The sequence below is a fragment of the Rhineura floridana genome, chromosome 2, assembly GCF_030035675.1.
Source record: "Rhineura floridana isolate rRhiFlo1 chromosome 2, rRhiFlo1.hap2, whole genome shotgun sequence".
In the NCBI taxonomy this organism is placed as follows: domain Eukaryota; kingdom Metazoa; phylum Chordata; class Lepidosauria; order Squamata; family Rhineuridae; genus Rhineura; species Rhineura floridana.
Window position 1 is genome coordinate 122,941,274 of NC_084481.1, and position 19,546 is coordinate 122,960,819.

Below are 19,546 nucleotides of genomic sequence, written 5' to 3' on the forward strand. Positions count from 1 at the left end.
GTATGAGTGGGGCCCTACTGTATAGCTTGTCGAGAGATTTCTGCTCCAGTATCCATTTTCTTTGGCAGACAAAACAAAATTTAAAGAGTAGGCATTTCAGCAGACATTCAAGTATCACAATGTTTATTGATAGATACAAGTATATAAAATCAGGGCATGAACATGTCTTGATAAATTAAGTAGACTTAATTTCAATACTATAATAGGGACCAATTCAGTTTCTCACCATTTTGTTTCACACCCACAAAGACCACTTCCAAGGGCATTTATCCACCTCTTCAAACTGATCATTTTTGTGCAAGTAAACCATGTTTCTTTTTAAAAAGACTTGTGCACTTGCCCAGGCTCAAAGATATTAAAATCTAGCACATAAAGCCCATTACTAGAGGTAGAAATACAGGCAATATACTATTACGGCAACCACCATCGATTACAGTTAAGGATTCTCTGTAACAACCAAATGGATAATCAAATATTGCAACAACTCAAGTATTACACTGAGCAAAGTGCATTTCTACAGTATTCAGTGTTGCTATTCAGATTTCTAACAAACAGCCTATGGTAACTGGCATCAAAGAAGATCCTTACACAGACTGCTTCTGAACTTATGATGTAATTATTGCATGCTGCTAATACACTGTTATCTAAACATTAAATATACTCTAAAATATTTTTATGGTAGACTATGATTAAGACGTACTACAAAAACCCTTACGCAGAAGCAAGTCCTATTGACCTACTGCTGCTTTAAATATTGTGAAAACATTACAGCGGAATGAGTTTTCGCAGTGGTTAGGTCAAATGCAGTTACATCATAGCAACAGTATGTTTGCACAATTTAAGGCTTTGGCTGGTTTAGTCAGCTTCTTCTTCAGATTCTTCTTCCTCAGCAGTTTCCAGCCAGGTCAGCCACTGGTTTACCTGTAAGTAGGCCATTACAACATTAACAGAAGCAAGAATAGTAATAGTATACTTCATAGTTATATACAATAGTATACAAGCTGAATATGGGCCAACAGAGTGATGTGGCTGCAAAAAAGGCAAATGCTTTATTAGGCTGAATTAACAGTAGTTTCCAAATCACATGAAGTATTAGTTCTCCTCTATTCAGCACTGGTTAGGCCTCATCTTGAGTACTGCGTCCATTTCTGGTCTCTGCACTTCAAGAAGGATGCAGACAAACTGGAACAGGTTCAGAGGAGGGCAACAGGGATGATCAGGGGACTGGAAACAAAGTCCTATGAGCAGAGACTGAAAGAACTGGGAGTGTATAGGCTGGAGAAGATGGAGGGGAGATATGATACCACTCTTCAAGTACATGAAAAGTGGTCGCACACAGGAGGGCCAGGATCTCTTCTAGATTTTAGGACATGGAATAATGGGCTCAAGTTGCAGGAAGCCAGATTTTGACTGGACATCAGGAAAAATTTCCTGTTAGAGCCATACGATAATGGAACCAATTACCTAGAGAGGTAGTGGGCTCTAGGACACTGGAAGCATTCAAGAGGCAGCTGGACAGCCATCTGTCGGGAATACTTTGATTTGGATTCCTGCATTGAGCAAGGGGTTGGACTTGATGGCCTTTTAGGCCCCTTCCAACTCTACTATTCTATGATTCATGTTCTTTGGAGACTGGTTCTGGATGTTATCAAGTAACATGCTACAAATTAATAAATTTAATCCTTTTGTTCATTAGCTTTATATATGTGAAATTCAGATTTTCGAATTTGTCGGAGACACATATTCCAATGGACTTGGATTGATTACTTAAAAATTCAAACTACAGAACTTGTTGTAGCAGCAAACTGAGACTGCAAGGAGGTAGTTTACCTGGAACAAAGCTTTTCCCTTCCCTGGAAACTCTTGAGTAATATCTTCTTTCCATGCCAGAAAAGCTTCTTCTTCAATGATTTCCATATCATAGAAATGAACAAAGAAGCGCAGTAACATGCCTAAAAACAAAACAAACACAGCAATATTATTCTGGGTGTTTGTTTAAAAGCATCAGTTGTGCAGATTGCAGTCCACCCATTTGGCTGAAACTCTCCTATACCCTCACACAGCAAGTCCTAACCCTATGGAGAGAGGAAATATTTTATTCCTACCTTTTGGAAAATTGTTGTTGTAGCAGTGCACTTGGAGCGCATACAGGGCACTCACTTGTAGATCAACATGGTCATGAAGGAACTTCTGCATTACCGGCTTAAAGGAAAGAAGCAGCTGTTTTTCTTGCTCCAACTGCTCTTTAGAAGGAGCAGATGAAGAATCTGGTTCATCATTAGATGGGTTTACTTCACTAGAAATATACTGCAAGAAACTGAAAGAAAAGTTGAACTGAAACAGCGTAAGTTTGACTCAATTATTTAGATACACATTTGTCTCTATAAGAAGGCAAGACCTAGGTCGCTGAAATACCAACAAGGATACCTTCTCATAAACAAGTAAACACCTAACAGATAGAAGATGGGATTTCAGAACCTTAATATTAACCTCACCTTTTATAAATCATGCTACAAACTACAGGAGACTCATTCATGCTACTCAACAAAATCAGTTGAAGCATCTCACCTGGTCATCAAAATATTAACAAATCCCTTATCTACATGAAGTTTTGGTGAAATGTTGTCTTTAATCCATTTATAGATTGCTTGAGGAGATGGGTCCAACTTTATTTGCTTTAAAAGCTCCTTTTCCAGTTTTAGAAGCGGAAACAAGAAGCTAAGTCCTTTCCCTTCCAAGATCTCCAGCATACGATCCTTATTCTGGTCAATCTCTGTAACATAAATAAAAAAGTTTCCAAATTAATGTTCAGACTCATCACCCAATCCATCGTTGTAGTTCTGCTTTTGTTCCCATTTTGAAGAGGAAAATCCAAGTATTTGGTGTTATTTCTAGCTCTTTATACAAAACATACATTACACACATATCTAGTCTTTTTATTAAATCAATCATCAGTATTTTGTTCCTTACCTGGCAACATCTTTTGCATATTGACTTTGCTCTGTTGGAAGAGTTCTGTTAGCCATTCGCGGTCCTGTAGCTTAGCTAACTGCTGAAGGCAAAGCAAGAAGAGGGGGAAATGGGTGCCACTTTCCAATGGTTGAGCTAGTTCCGAGATGCTCACTAGTTCTGAAATTATGGCACGGGCTGCAAACTGTGCTAGATAGGATTTTACCAGAGGGATATCCACCTCCAGTTTAGGACACTGGTCCAATACATTTAGGAATGCCTGCAAGGGAAAAAATAAATTTAGCTAGTATTCATTCTTTTTAATGCCTATATGCCATTAGGGCAACCAAACAATGTAAAGCAAGAAACAAGTCTAGAGATTACTACTATTTGAAAGCTTGTTTCTCTAACATATAGATGGGCAATTTGGGGCCCTAACCTCACCTTACATGGCCCGATTTCTTGAACGTGCCTCATTCTTCCATCCCAGAGTTCTTTATTAGTTTACTCCTTATTTTTTAGCTATTTAAATTAGGGATGGGGAACCTTTTTCAGCCCGAAGGCATATTTCCTCATGGGCAAGATGCCAGTGGTGAACAAGGCCAGAGGCAAAAAAACAGGCAGGATAATAGGTATGTCAGGTATAGAGTAGGGCCACCAAGGGGTATGACCTGGGATGGTGGTGTGCCCCAAAGACAGCCCTGAGGGCCGGACAGAGTCCTAGAGGACTGCATCTGGTCCATGGGGTTGGGGTTCCCCGTCACAGTTTAAAGAGTTTTCTCTTTTTCTGTAGCTTCAGAACAACTGAAAGGACTAGTATTCTCTTTGAAAAAACAGTTCTTCCTCTGGCTATATGGCTTGTGGGGGAAAGGAGTTTCCCCAATATCCGAGTATTAATTGGTATGCTTCTGCCGTACCTTTCTCTATAGTGATGTATGTGCTTTTCAGAACAGTAACTGTATTAATCTATTTTAATTTTAAAAACAAAACAAGCTTTCTGTATTTTTATTTGAGGTAAGCCCAGTGGGGTTTGCTTGAGTAGCCATGGTGAAAACTGAAGTAGAGTGAGCTTTATTCTGGATTGATTAATTAATCCAGACACTTTTGTTTATGGTTCTGCCCATTATGCAGCCCACAACAAAATACCCCCACGGGAATGTCCTGCAATGGAGCCAGGCAGGCAGGAACCAAGTAAGAGGGTTGCTCATCCCATTATAACAAGTTAGTCCTAATTTGCAGGTTCCTGCAACTCATTTGTGGATCCTTTCCTTCACTGTAGGAAAGAGGTCCCATCCCCAGGTCTAAAACATATATTAACTCTACCAGACTAAATAAAAAGGGGGGGAAAGGGAAGAGACGGTCAAGATAATTACTTATTAGAAATGAGTGTAGTAAGTTCAGTTTTGGAACCACAAATCAAAATCAACAAGCAAATCTGTGTGTCCAGTACCTGCATGAAGTTGTCACTAGTGGCTATCCCTTCCTGCTTAAGTAAACTGATTAGCGCACTTGCTTTTTCTTTATCTTCATCCAATCGATCTAATGATTGAAGTATTATTTTGCTTAGCATCTCAGGAATGAAGTGTTTTGGTGCCCTCATTTCTCTCACACCGTTGACAGCATCATTGGCATTTCCACTATTCAGATATTCAGTTACAACAGCTTCCTGGAAGAGTGAAAAAGTTAGCTGTTTCTCATAAATCTCTGCAGCCACTATAATCCAAAGAGTGCTTAATAGAACTTACTGTTAACTTGAGCAACTCTTCCTTAGAAGGTGGTGGCTTTTTAGTTGTCTTTGCAGGTTTCTCCTGGATAAGTGGTGGATTTGTCTTGAGACCAAGCTGAGGCGGCTGGAAGAATAAAAAGTGCACATTAGAAGATTAAACAAGTGACATTAAAAGTATTATTTAGTCACAGTAATAATTTATATTATAGTAGCTAGTTTTAAATTCTGCGTTATTCTTTAGCAAAACAATTCTCAAAATTGCTAAGGACACCAGCAGGCTGTCATGCCTGAACTTCCAAGGGAATCCATAACTACGGACAGAAATGTGAAGACCATCATTTTTTTGTTAAAGGCTAACTGCCCTATTTATTTATAAAATCGTATATAAACCACCCTAGGCGGCTCACAGTATCAAAATAGTGTAAAAATATTCAATGTAACATAAATATAGCACTAACAATTATCTAAGATTAGCGAGCTAAACACAACAAACTCCCCACAGCAACTGACAGAGCTATCTCCTCTACATTGTCCAAGTAAAAAGCAGTTCAAAAAGGTCATTTTTAAAACTTGAGTGAAAACTTGCAGCATCACATCTCCTGTGGGGAGGAAGTTCAAAAATCTGAGGTCACAACAGAAACATCTCCCCAAGTTTACTTGGAAACACTCCTTAACAAGCACATATGCAGTGTTTCAGGATCTTGCCATTAGCATTTTTTCTTTGGAAACTTAAATATTAGAAAGGGCTTGAAGACTTGTACTGCAACTACCTAAAGGGAGTGAGCCACAGAGTTGCATGTTCGCTCACCATGTTTATAGTTCTCTAACTTTCCATATGCCATCTAAAATCCAGCTAGAATGATAACCATGATAGTAATCCATTGGGAATTTTACCTGTCCCAAAGGTGGTGTCTGAGTACGTGGTGGCTGTGCACTAGGAGGAATCATAGTTATCTGGGGCTGAAGCTTTGGCACTTGGTTTTTGTTTATTAGGAAAGATTGAGCAGGCCTCAGGCTAATCTGTGAAGAGAGTTAAGATGTTAGAATTCTGTAGCAGAGCTCTGTTGCTATAGCCATGAGAGTCGAACCTAGCCAGGGTGGGGTTATACTTTATCCAAAAGCATTAAGCCTCAGCAACAGCATCAATAAATAGGGAGATTAGTTATGAGGTAAATGTCATTTTATCATGGACTTTTATGCTCCCAACCAGTATCTGAAATGTTGTGTACTTCAGCTGCTTTTTTAATGAACATAATATTGCCCTCATATCTCATAATCTTGCTCATAGGACACTGGAGTCTCCAAGGGGAGAGGAAAAGGAAGAGGCAGAAGGGGGGGGGGAGAGGTGAGAGAAAAAAGTGAAGAGGCAGAAGGTAGAAAGGAAGTTCCAGCATTGGTCCTCGTAATAACGCGTCTTGTTATAATCATTGGGCATTTAATGATTTAAACTGGGTCACAATGATTTAATGACCAAGTCTGTTCAGACTTGAATGCATAACTTGTTGTAGGCCCCCTGCTATTTTCCTTATATTTGGCCCTTATGTATTTTCCAAATTAAACACAATTGTGTAAAAGTTGGGGAATAAAACGTGTAGACGTTAGAAGTTTAGTTTACAACGGAAAAACCCCAGCTAGAAGTTGTTCAGTGTATACCTCATCTGCATTAAGTTGTCCTTTCTTAGAAAACCGTGGTGGCATATCCTTGGACTGTCCTTGTTGCTGGGATAGAAGTCCCTGATTCTGATTATGGTATAGTTGGCTTTGCACCTGTTTTCAAGGTGAGTGAAAGCGAGATGAAGATCACCACAACCCAGTAATTATTATATATAGTGTTAAGCATCTAAAGCACTTCCTGTGCCTTCTTAGTGTTCTTTATAACAATGCTGTTAAAGTCAGCATTACTGTTATCAAGAGACAATTCAAGAGCAATAAAATAGTGTATGGAAAACCACTTTGGAGATCATTTTGATTTTTTAAAAAAAGTATAAATCTCTGCATTGCACTGGCAATCTGCCACCAAGATAAATTCATAGCAGAGGTGAAATCTGATCAGGAAATGCCTTGGTTCACAGCTCAGTCTTAGCCACTCTGCCACAATTAGTGCTCATTTATAAGGTACAACAGTTACTGCAGACAAAGGGTGGCAATGTTTTAGTATTCTTATTTGCATGGTGAAAAAGAAATGCTTGTATTTCCCACCCTTGCAGCCATAGCTTGAGTAGGAAGGAATCAGTTCCTAGATACCCTTCTGTGAAGCTCATCACTAAACAGCACATTAAATTAGCTATTCTTCCTAGAGAAATTTGCAAGAATCAGATGAATACGACTGTTTTTCCCAAGGTCACTTACTGGATTTTTCAAGAAGGATTTGCCTAGTTCTCCAAACTGAGATTGAGCAGGAGCCATGAGATGTCCCCCATGGCCATTGAAAAGTTGGTTTGACCGATGTCGCCCCATGGTGGGTGAAAATCTATCTTGAATAACTCCTGGACCAGTACCAATTCCGCTACCTGTGGGTTTAACACACACAAGACAACAATGTCTTAACAGAGGTATATAAAGGACCTTTACAACATGTTACTTCCTAAAATTGAAGGCATTACCAGGCATTTGTCCAAACATATCAGCAAGCCCTCCAAGTGGATCCCTGTCAAGTTTCATCCTGGGTGGCATGAACGGTCCCTCCAGAAAGAAGTCACTTCTCATCCCTTGAGACATAGGAGGAGGAATAAAAACTCCTAGATCCTTAAAAACAAAACGTTCAGTTGTACATTGAGTTAAAGCAGGAGATCCTAACTCTACTCAACTTTGCATGTTTAATACACACCTGGATAGATCCAGAGATAAATATGTCTAATCAGACTTGTGGAAGACAAATCCCCCCCCGAAGTTGTTCCACCATGGGTCAAGAAACCCTGCTGAATGGGGTGGGTTCTGGCACAGCAGTTTCTCAGTAATTGGGTGGAGACAACTTGACTGAGAGCTCTGCTCATTCAAGTTGTTTTTATCTGATTTGCAGGGATCCCCCAAGTTCCCCATCAATTAAGAAGGGTTCATTTCCAGAGGACTGCTATGAGGCAGTGGTGGCTAGGAAGCCAACTTTCACCAGCACTGTTGCATGTGCTTAATTCTGAAACCATCCCATGTCTGCTGTTGAGCCACATAGCTATAACTAGCCATATAGATAGCTAAATATTTGCCTAGGTAAGTACTTACTTTCACTGCATCTTGACGGATTTGATTGATAGTCTTTGGTCCATTGTCAAGAAAAGCTTTGCGAGGAACCCAATTGTGTTCTCTCAACTCCACAGTATCCTTCAAGCATAAAGAAAAAAAGTATTAAGTTCAAGGGCATGTGCCAGCATATCTGACACACCATAATAAGCAAATTTTTGCTCTTACCTGCAGCAGGAAACGAATCCTTGCCGGCAATTCCTTACTCATCATCAAGGAGCGCATACGGGCAAAGTACTGATCCATTAAGGACTGTTAAAGACAGAAATTTGTGATCTTCAGCCAACTGACAGGCTTAGAGAGCACACAAATAGCCAGAAGCAAGCATGCTTCCTTAAATATTTCATGTACAAGTCTTAATAAAACCGGAGAAGTATGTGCCTTTGTTTCAGCTTCAATTTTTCCTTGCTACTTAACAGTCCTGCTGTAAAGTGGATAGCTCCTACTAAATATGATGTTTTAGTCACCAGATCATTATCCATTGCAGAGATGCAGAAAGAAAACTTGGTCAGTTTGCTGATTTTTTTAACGCAGCTTTGAGTTTTCTGGGATCCAAGAAATTTACAAGCTTTTACAGCTCCGAAATGCCTTTCCCAACCTTTCCTTCTTCCTGCTCGCTCATTTTAGTGTCAGCCTATCAATTTCAATGTCTACTCTTTATGTAATTTAGGCAATGCTTACCTTGGCTTTTGCATGGTCTAGTCTAGGTCCTACTGTCCTCATTATCTGACAGAGGCACTCCAAATCCTCTCCCATATCCTTGAGCTGGACTCTCTTCTTCTTTTCCAAAAGCTGAAAATTTTAAAGCCAAGAAAGGCACCCATTAACAAAAGAGTTTTTTTGGCTGCTATTTCACAACTTGTTTTTATATGAAATTCCACTAAATTAAAATCACAGTAAAACCTCATCACTTTATTCCTCCATGTAGAATTAGAACTCTATATGAACTTTCTGCCTATATAAGATAAAAAATCAATACCACTTACTGTTTTGATGCACTTATGAAGGATAGATTCATGAATAAGATCAAGCTTGCCAAGTTCTCCAATGAATTTGATGTTTCCCAGCATCTTGATCTTAGCAATGGCTCTCTGTTCCTCCTCCTCGGGGTGGAGGGGGGCATCATGCTTATCATAGACTTAAAAAAAAAAGAAAAAAGGACAGCTGTTGTCTTGCTCATATGACATACAAACCAAAACCAAAATTACATTACAGTTCTTTTGAAGGCTTACTATCAACATTTCTGGTGCGGTTTTCAAATTCATCTTGAAGTTTAGAAATTAAGATGCGTCTGAATGTCTAGGAGTAAAAAGGCAACAGTTTAATATCTTGTCATTATACAACACTAATTCTCATATTAGCATTAGGTTTGCACTCACTGTGCTTTGCTTCTGTCCTGGATGACTCTCTGCTGATGGGCCATCAAAGTTGGGTGCATCTTCTGCCAGTCGCAGACATAGTTGAGCATATAGCGAGCTATATTTTGGCTCTTCAAGGGCTTTGTCTACGATCTAAAGAAGAGAACTTTCCTGAGTTATTTGGAAGAACCAGAGCATAAGCAACTGTTCAGTGGCAAATCCCATGTCACTTCATTAGCGTTTGATGTGCTAAGGTTCATAGCAGGAGGTTCAATTGCCCTCAGGAGCCTCTCCCTCACCTTTCAATGTTACAGTTATTTCATGCGCTTGTAAGTCTTTTGCACTAAAAGAAGCATAAACTATTGACTATTCACTAAATTCTAAGATTCAAACTTGACTTGATTAGATAAGGCTACAGCACATACTCATAGACACACTGCACTGGCATCCTATGGCGAGTAAAAAATAAGCAAAGAGCTAGCTTTATTTTGTTGGCTGCTTTAGCAGTGCCCTACACTTAGCAAATCTATTCTATTGCTTTTCAACTGGCGATGACCACTGTATGGCACCAGAAATGCCTTTAGGATGGTGTTTAATTAAGACTCCCATTCTTGCTTCCCTTCCATTCAATGCTATGTCATAAAATAGTGTAAGAAGTGCCGCAGCTCAAAATTTCTACTAACATGAACTTAGTTGCCTGAGCAACAGTGGGCACTTAATACACTCATCTACGCTATCAACTTATCTTCACTCAGCCAGTAGCGTTGCCCTTCCATGAGCTATGATGCAGTGATATGGCCATCCTTGCAGCCCATCACAAGCACTTTGCAGTTGTTCATAGAAGAAGCTGAAGCAAACAGGTTTGTGTAATCTTACTTGCATTAACAGATGATTATACCCTTTTTGTAACTATCTGAGATGAAATGCTATTTCAAGAAATTTCAGTTCTTAGAACAAAAAATTGCCAAGTTTTTATTCTTACTTACATGATCTTATATAAGTCTGAGAAATGATTCTTGTGCTGTATTGGAGCAGTAAGTGTAGTTCCACACCTCTATCCTAGCTTCCACATACCGTTCCAGATACATGCCTTTCAAGCTTGTTCCCCACCCCACCCATTACTCATCTCTTATACCATCATTATACTGTAGAACCATCGCTCTTTATTTAAAATTAGCATTTTTCTAACAACTGTATCTTTCCTTACCAGCAGTATGATCCCCTTTAGGATGAGCTTAGACTCTACACCCACATTGAGGAGCTCAAGGCATAGCTTGTCAAACTTTTCAGGAGTAAGCTTATTTAATATGCTAAAGGAAACAAAACAAGGAAACTGTGTAAGACTTCTCCCCCACAGTTCAATTTGTTTTTGCTTTGTTTATCGGTGTTTTTTTTAAGAAGTTTATGAATCCAGCCAGTGCTGACTTTTCCCAATGGATGTATCCCAAGATAATGGCTTTCCCCCCTTGCAGTTAAGAATTGCAAACATTCTAATTTTAATCTATGTTGCATTGAGTTTGTGGAAATGAAACCCCTAATATTAACATAGTTGGCTGAGGTGGTGCGATGGCACCAAGGGAAAAACTAGTCAAACACTAAGAAAATTATAGTTTGGTTTCTGTGAGGGAAAAATCTCATTTAAGGACAGGTTGAGGAGGATGCTGAGGCAAGGGTGTACAGGAGACAACAAACTGGAACCTGTAGGAAGGTGAAGGAGAATGAAACTTTGAGGAAGAGTAGAATCAACCAACAAGAGTCGAATAGGAAAGGCCTCTGGAAAAACTTAACAGCATTTCAAGTAAGGAGAAGCTATATGGTGCTGGGGAAGGGAGAGTAGGTAGAAGCATGAGAGAACTAGATCAAGAGACAGGATAACCAGAGTAAGTGATGACAGTTTTCTGAACACTTCTACTACTGAGGCAGAACAAAAGAGCAGGTGGTAGGAACCACACCCCTTGATGCATGCCAAAACTCTAACCTAGCTTTCAACATTTTGTTACACAGGGCTCTGCACAGGTGCAGAATCCGTATGTGGGATCACACTAAGACTATGAAGCAGGAATCTGAGTAAACAATGGATGACAAAGACACGGAGCTAATGAATGAAGGAGCTAAAGAGAATGCAGAATTGGGGCAAAACTGGAAAATTAAGACCGATACTGCATGGGCAGTCAGTAAGTGCACAAATAAAGAAGATTGGGGAACTGTAAGCAAGGAAGCCAGAGCATAGGGTTCAGATGTAGGACCTAGATTATGCTAACACACAACACAGATTTTTTATCCACCAAGCTGAACACAGTCCACCAGAAGCTCAATAAAAGCTTTCTATTGTTGCTTTTTGCCTGGAACTAGACAGCATCCTAGCAGGCCACTCAACACAGGCTGCATTCAATTTGCTGGGTCACAACTTGGGCAGGTCTGATCCAAGTATTAAACAGGGATAACTGCCAGTTGTTGCTGCAGTATTGTGACCTACCAACTCAAGGTGGAAAACAGCTAAAAAATAGCATGTGGGAAGGTGCATTTCACATACTGATTAGAACCAACCAGTCCTTCGCAATGAGGTTCTATTTTGTGATTTTAGGTTGTTTTAAAATTGTTTTTAATACTGTATTTTAGAATTGTTGTAACCACCCTGGGATCTTTGGGTTAAGAGTGGGTAGTAAATGTAAATAATGATAGTAATTAAAATATCCAACTGATTATTAATATTACAACATTCTTTTATCTCAGAACTTACCCTCTTACTTTCCTGAAGATTGCATCATGTCTTTCTTTGTCATTTGCGGAGTCGTCATCTCGTCTAGTGCTTCGTGAAGGAATCCATTTCTGAGCGTTTTGCCCTGGGGTTTTCCCCAGGAACTCGCTTTATTTTGGAAACACAAGAATCAAACATTAGAAAACATGTTCCCATGTAAATTCAAGTCATTAAGATTCAACTTAAAACTACAGTCCATCAATAATTTCCAATTTCAAGTTTGCTCTTGGACCAGCTTTCAACATTGGATGAAATGTTAGCCACTTTCTTTTCCTTACTCCATGTTCTTCTTCAGCAGCATGAATTTCACTTTTATCTTCACCTAAGTATTTTAATCAATATGATATGGAGCCTGAGCATCATTTGCACAATTCCAGGCTAAGTTTTTCTGGTGTTTGCTACCCTCATTATTTTCATATACATGTCCAATTTACCACTCGGCCATATCAAGTATTGAACATCTTTGCAAAGTAATGTCCTACATCTCAACTTTACTACAACATCCTCAAATGCAATTCCAGTGTATTTCATGCAGTCTCAGTAGAAGTTAATTAAGGCAGACATACCTGTTGCCGGCAGTCTTGGGATAGTGCTGAGGTGCACCCCTACCTCCTCCTCCGCCCGAAGAAGCACTATTAGAAACAGAATCCCCAACATTTTACAGTTATTTAAAGAGCTATTCTGTTGTGGTACCAACACTTTGGAATTCCCTCCCGTTAAATATTAGGCAGGCACCATCTCTGTCATGTTTTCAGTGCCTACTGAAGACCTTTCTCTTTCAACAAGACTTTTAAGTAGAGATCTTATCCTAGTCTGTGTTGGAATTGCTTCTTAACAGGTTTTTAAAGAAGTTTTGTTTTAATATGTTTAAAGTCTTTTGTTTTAGAGTGCTTTTAGTATTTTTGTTTGCTGCCCTGGGCTCCCTCTGAGAGGAAAGGCAGGATATAAATTAAGTAAGTAAACAAAAGTTGCTTGTTATTACATTTGCCAAAACAATTTTGTAAACAGCCATATGCCTGCTCATCTGTGACAAGCCAAAGTAATCTCCACGCAACAAGATAGGGAAACTGCCAGTCAAGACTATTGGATTTTTTCTCATGTATGTGGGGACAGGTGGTACACTACTTTTTGTAAACTGGATCAATTTGCATACTTTTAAAAGCAGAATTTAAGAGAATATTCTATACTTCTCTCGAGTTATGTCAACAGATTTAGAACCAAATATTATGGGTGCATATGGCATTTGCGCTGCTGTAGAGGAAGAAACATCCTGCCAAACAGCCTGGTTGGAGTACAGGAATACCTCGCATTAACGTACTCAATGGAACTAGAGCAAGTACGTAAACTGAAAATGTCCTTAAAGTGAAGCACTACCTTTTAAAACTTTTTTTTACCTCTCCTTCATGCGGAGCCTCAAAGCCCTGCGCTAAAGCCTCTGCTGCTGCACTGCTGTGCCTCCCAGCTGATTTGCGGTGGCGCAGTCGCGTCTATTTCCACCCCCACGCACCGTTAAGTGTCTGTAAGTGTGAAGCAAGTGTATGTAAACAGGGGCATGGTGGAGTATATCCGTAAAAGCGAGTGTATGTTAAGTGAAGGTCCGTATAGCGGGGTATTCCTGTACTACCTTCTTGCGCCTATTTGTGTCAAGTTTTTCTTGTAGCTGTACTGTATAGCACTGTAACTTATTTGTCACGTGTTGTGGGCTATAAGTCTTGACATGTGGTATGTCTATCTTAAAGGGACTATTTATGTTCTGTGGATGCAATGTATGGGGGAGGGGGGAGAAGAGAGAGTAGCCCTGTTGACAAACAAGCCTGCTATTCCCCTTGCCCTACAAAATAACTTACACAAGGCCTTGATGGCTCAGTTGCGGCAGTGCAATACCCGTACTTGCTATGCAATACTTGTACATTTGACTTTACTCCACTTTGTCCTTAACTGCAGATCAAGGTTGTTAAATAACTGACTGGCATCAACAATTAAGCTGCTTTGTTTTTCCATCTGCTCACCAAAATCTAGTTTTACAAACCTGAAACGCGAAGCACCCCCTTCTGCAATCGCACTCTCCACTTTGGCGGCTTGACAATGAAGAATCTTCAAAAGAATAATAAATTGGCAGGATAGGGAAAAACAAAACCTAGGAGGCAATCAAGAATTTGTACTGTAAGTGTTTGATTACCAAGGCTCCGCTAGTTTTTAAAAAGTTAAAGCCTAAATTGCAATCCTAATCCCATATAACTGGAACTAAGTCTCACTGAATTCAGAAGATCTTGCTAATAATTTAATCTTGGAACCACTGCTTCTGTGCAGTTTCCTACAATTTTACTGGCTACTTGAGAACCAGTTTCTTTCTCATCTATATTATGCATGTGATAATCAAAGTACTACAACACCACCCTAAGAGATGAGCTGTCTGTATTGTAACTTCTTCAAAATAAAGAACCTAGATTTCAAATAACCCACAGAAAACTAGGGATTATATATGATTTTTAAATAGCCTATATTACAGTCTTATGTGAATCAAATACCAAGTATGTCTATACAGCACAAGTTTATGAAGATGCACACTAAGCACTGCTTTCTGAAGCAGAATTAGGATTAAGAATTTGGTAACGAGTTGAAACTGAACCAGTTTTTAAAGACACAAAACTAGCATAGGTAATAGGCACCAAAAAATAGAACCAATATAGACACACTCCGGTGGGCTTCCTTAGCATGACATTAGACTCTCCACCTAGCATAGTCCCATCTACTTCAATGAGGTTTACTCCCAAGTAAACGCCAAGATTGGCTTTTTAATTTTACAGCGCCACATCAGCAACACACGTGGCTCTTATTCCTCCCAAGGCGGTGGCCTATCCTAAAAACACGTACGAGAGAGGTAAGCGGCGAGGAGAGACCAGACGGCGTGGCTACAGGCAAACAAAAGGCTACGGAAACGGCCCATCCCCTTACAAGCACTAGCCTAAGTCAAGTCCCCAGCTCACCCTCGGTCCTCCCCTCCCCTCCAGACCTTCTGGCACCGCCCGTCTGAAGGCTCAGCGCACCATCAGGAGATTAGGCCCGGTCTTTGTTCTCTGCTGCTAGACAACCCGACCGGCCATCAACCACCCTACTGGTTAACCCCAAAGGATGGGACGGGGGGGATATTTGGCTTTTCCAAGGGTAGGAGATGAAAAAGGGGTCTTCGTCGGGGTGGCCAGGTGGGGGCCATTACTCCCTGCCCCGCAGAGTACGTGGGATAGTCGGAAAGTCGCTAGAACTTCCCTCTGTAGCGCGTAAAAGATGTGGGAGGAGACTCTTAGACGCATCCATACCGTACTTTATCGTGCGTCACCAGCTAACGCTCAGACAAAGACCGCCACCGGCCCACTTTGCCTTCCCAGGCGCCGGCTGTAATCGAGAACCCGGTCTCGGCGGCCGCCGCCATTTTGTATCTCGGAGCGAACGTGCAGCAGCGAGGACAAGATGGCGGCCGTTTTAGGTAGCGGCCATTTTGTGTAGCGGCAGCCAGCTCCCGGCAGCCTTCCTCATTCTCTACCCGCAATCCCGGCATTAAGGGTTCCCAGCTACAAGCGGACCTGACCCCGCCGCCATCCCCACGTATCACCTGAACCAACGACGACTTAACACTTACCTTCCCTAGAGTCTCGTCAACGTCCCCAGGACCGGCGGCGGCGAGGGCTGGGGAGAGGCGAGAGAAGGGAGAGGGAGAGGGAGCCGGGGATCGGGGCTGGGGTAGGGAGGGGGGGAGAGTGTGAATAGCAGGACGGGTCTCCGAGTCACCACAGCAGCCACCGAGCGCTTCCCTCCGTCGCCTCCATAGAGATCGGACCAACTCGCTGCCGCTTCTAGCGCCTACTGAGACGGCCCCACTAACTTTATTACACAGCGCTCAGCCAAACCCTCCTTAGCATGCCGGCTACCAATCGCCGAAGGAGACTTTGGCAAGACGACCAATCACAATGAGCAAAAGAGGTGGGTACAGAACTGAGGAGGAGGAGGACGAGGTAAGGTTGGTTGACGGGAAGCAGCGCCGCAGTGCAGTACCGCATTCACAAAGATGAGTAGGGCCTCGAGTTTGCGTATACACTAATCTGGGGTGGGAGATTGCGCAAATGACGCTCCGGGTCAATTGGGGCAGCCTGGATGCCTTTCTTTCCCTTCCCCATCACTGTGTTTCCTCCAGTAACAGAAACGGAGGGAGGCAGCTATCTCCCTTGCTGGAGGGCATCCTGGCTATTCTCTGTGCGCCCTCCTCTCAGTAAATCCTACGTCCAGTGCTACAGAAATATACCTGGATGTGCTTTCTGGCAAAACCGTCCCATAGCTTTGTTCACATGCGTAAAAATTGCTGGATTAAGGTACAACGTTAGGAAGCAGCAGCGGTCATGTGGGTGAACTAGCTCTAGGCCTGCTCTAGGCGAGCAAGTGGAATATCCTAAAAATTACAGCTGTCCAATGCTAATTCACATGGATAGACAAACACGGTGGAGCATTTATGAAATACTGCGAGTGTAGAGTTCAACCTTCTCTGTTTCAAACTGCCCCCCAAAGCCCAATGGCTGTAGCAATCTAAACCTATTTTATTGGGATGTGCTGAAGAACAACATTCTAGAAAAACTGCTCAGGGCTCCAGCTTTTGGCTCTGGTCACAAATGCAATTAATAATGCATGAACTTTAAAAAAAAAAAACTAATTTAAGCAAGATGCTGCACATCCACATTGGGCTCACTATCAAGGTGTTCAAAATGCCACAGAACATATTACTGTCTGCTACATGCCTATCTCCCCAAAACATGAGCATTTAGAAAGAAAAAAAATATAAATCCCAACTTTGCATGCTAGGTTTGCAAGAAAACATTCTGAAATACTTCCAAATGTAATGATGTATGATATTACCACACAACGTATGTATTCCTAACAAAACCGAAATATTTTATCCTTTATAAAGAGACAGTATGCATTCATTGTTGACTAACTACAGTGCTCTCTTTATCCAGCACATAGTTATGTTGTGTCTTAACCATAGTTTCAGAATTATCCAAACCACACCTGTGCAATAGTGACTTCACTGCTCATGTGACTACAGAGGTCATGAATTTAAATGTTTAACACACATTAGTAAACTGCAGTTGCAAAACAAAGATTTTCATTTCATATCACAGCGCAGAAAGTGTTTTGCAGAAAATTGTTGATTAGATTCTAGTCTGTTGCGTTAAGACAGCACTGATGGTCTAGGATGGCTGGTGCCTCCTAGTTGTGGCCTGTACCCTACTTGCTAGTATACTGGGAACTCAGGTCCTGCTTGCATGCCTCTCATAGGCATCTGGTTAGCCATTGTGAGAGCAGGATGCTGGACTAAGGTGAACCTTTGGCCTGATCCAGCAGGGTTCTTCTTATGTTCTTATATTAACTGGAGAAAAACAGTTTGGCAATTGGAATGCAGCCAGCAAATAAACATAAATCTGAGATTTTACAGCTGGCCAGCAAGAAGGTAAGAGCATACTGTTTACTTCAGGGGATTCTGCATTACAGATTAGCATTGTCTGTCTGAGAGACTGCCTGTTCTCCTATGCTCAATTTGTAAATAAGACAGACACCAGAAGCCAAGACTCTCACCTCACAAGGAAATAATCTTTTAAGAAGTTGCCTCTCAAAACTTCCCACTATTTGGAGAAAATATTCAGTAGAAAAGACAATAATGCTGGGAAATACAAGAGTAGAAAAAGAGGAAGACCAAACAAGAGATGGATTGATTTCATAAAGAAAGCCACAGACCTGAACTTACAAGATCTGAACAGGGTGGTTCATGACAGATGCTATTGGAGGTCACCGATTCATAGGGTTGCGAAAGTCATAATCGACTTGAAGGCACATAACATTTGGAGAAGCGGGGTGTACCATACAAAATATTTGTTGTCCGCTTGCCTAGCCACCCCTTTCTTCTTTACTCCTTTAGAGAAATGAGGTGATGTATTAATCCACAGGATTCATGTAATTGTCATGATTACACAAAACTACTTACATCTTGTGTCTCATTCCAATAATTTAGGACATGGATGGTTTAAATATTTGTAGATATCATTCTACTAGCTCCTAGGTCACTAGAAATAAAGTAAATATGACTCAACAATGATGGATGAACACCTACAGAATAAAAATATTTTCCTATACAGCCTCAGTTTCATATGTTTCCTTCACAAGATTCACTGACTTTTCACCCTTTACTTTAAACATTATGTCGGATAAAATCAAGGGCTATGCCCTAATGACAGTTCTTGCCTTCTCTCCCCTTTAAAGCTCTGGCTAAGGCACAAGTGATCAACCTGTGTTATGTACACCATAAATTTCACAGGCAATGGAAGTGTATGGCCTGGTCAGACAGAAGTGGGAGGGTATGACTGTCAGGCCTATATCTCTGCACATATCCTGCATTGTACAACTCGCCTTCTCCCTGGCTGAGTAGATTTTTGGCAAATGCATATCCAGACATCAATGGTTACAAGTGTTCTTTAGAGCACACTGGAGTGGCACTGTTATATAATGTGAACTTGATTTTTTTGGTGTAGTGTCAGACACTGAACAAGCTGCCTTATACCAGCTAAGATGGTCTGTCTAGCTCAGTATTGTCTACTGGCAACAGCTCTCTCTAATGTTTCAGATGGTGACTGACAACAGCTCTCTCCAGTGTTTCAGGGAGGACTCTTTCCTAGGTCTATGTGGAGATGCCAGGGGTTGAACCTGGAACATTTTGCATGCAAAACAGGTGCTTTGCCTCAGCTGTGGTCTCTCCCCAAGGTCCTCGCTTATCTATGAGCTGTGTGTTAACTGACCTGTTACGGAGTTTGTTTTTTGAGCAGTCCAGATACAGGAAGATAGGATACACTGGAGGCTCTTCAAAATTTAGATGGCTGGAAGAGACTTCAAGATATCCTAAGGTGCTGTCAGAGGATGACATTGGCCTAATGCTATATAAGCACTGGTTTGATGTCCTGCTAAATTGTACAATATTTTCATGTTGTGGACCAGCTTTTCGAAAAGAGTCAGTTGTACTGCAGAAGCTACAGCAAGACACTGTAAAGAGTGGCCAGTACAGTCAGCATTGCTTCTGCTTGAAAGGTTGTCACATAGAGGAGGGCCAGGATTTTTTCTCAATCATCCCAGAGTGCAGGACACGGAATAATGGGCTCAAGTTGCAGGAAGCCAGATTTCGACTGAACATCGGGAAAAATATCCTAACTGTTAGAGCAGCATGGCAATGGAGCCAATTACCTTGGGAGGTGGTGGGCTCTCCAATACTGGAGGCATTCAAGAGGCAGCTGGACAGCCATCTGTCAGGATGCTTTAATCTGGATTCCTACATTGAGAAGGGGGTTGGACTTGATGGCCTTATAGGCCCCTTCCAACTCTATGATTCTAAGATTTTATGATTCTATTATCTACTATTACTCAAGGGAGGGAAGTCACTATCCTCTCAGTTTAAGGGTCCCTGCCACCTGCTTCTTTTAGAGGAATCTT

The 19,546-nt window shown here is 41.2% G+C and overlaps 1 protein-coding gene and 1 non-coding gene across 2 annotated transcripts in view; both read right to left on the bottom strand.

Moving 5' to 3' along the window:
* Positions 1-106: 106 nt before the first annotated feature.
* The window catches only part of EIF4G2 (eukaryotic translation initiation factor 4 gamma 2), a 30,184-nt gene continuing 10,744 nt past the window's right edge, over positions 107-19,546 (bottom strand). The window contains exons 2-23 of the mRNA XM_061612774.1: positions 15,433-15,709; positions 14,055-14,162; positions 12,592-12,657; positions 12,008-12,133; positions 10,475-10,577; positions 9,289-9,420; positions 9,142-9,208; positions 8,896-9,047; positions 8,591-8,701; positions 8,078-8,161; positions 7,892-7,990; positions 7,279-7,420; positions 7,025-7,185; positions 6,329-6,442; positions 5,570-5,695; positions 4,695-4,799; positions 4,400-4,615; positions 2,971-3,229; positions 2,569-2,773; positions 2,106-2,317; positions 1,831-1,952; positions 107-921 (exon numbers count right to left, since the gene is read on the bottom strand). Coding sequence (XP_061468758.1) covers positions 856-921; positions 1,831-1,952; positions 2,106-2,317; positions 2,569-2,773; positions 2,971-3,229; positions 4,400-4,615; positions 4,695-4,799; positions 5,570-5,695; positions 6,329-6,442; positions 7,025-7,185; positions 7,279-7,420; positions 7,892-7,990; positions 8,078-8,161; positions 8,591-8,701; positions 8,896-9,047; positions 9,142-9,208; positions 9,289-9,420; positions 10,475-10,577; positions 12,008-12,133; positions 12,592-12,657; positions 14,055-14,162; positions 15,433-15,709 — 3,053 coding nt within the window. The 3' untranslated portion in view covers positions 107-855. The remainder of the gene's footprint in view (positions 922-1,830; positions 1,953-2,105; positions 2,318-2,568; positions 2,774-2,970; positions 3,230-4,399; positions 4,616-4,694; positions 4,800-5,569; positions 5,696-6,328; positions 6,443-7,024; positions 7,186-7,278; positions 7,421-7,891; positions 7,991-8,077; positions 8,162-8,590; positions 8,702-8,895; positions 9,048-9,141; positions 9,209-9,288; positions 9,421-10,474; positions 10,578-12,007; positions 12,134-12,591; positions 12,658-14,054; positions 14,163-15,432; positions 15,710-19,546) is intronic.
* Positions 5,933-6,110, bottom strand: LOC133378665 (small nucleolar RNA SNORD97). Its single transcript, XR_009761097.1, has one exon. It is a non-coding gene; the product is annotated as a small nucleolar RNA SNORD97 (small nucleolar RNA).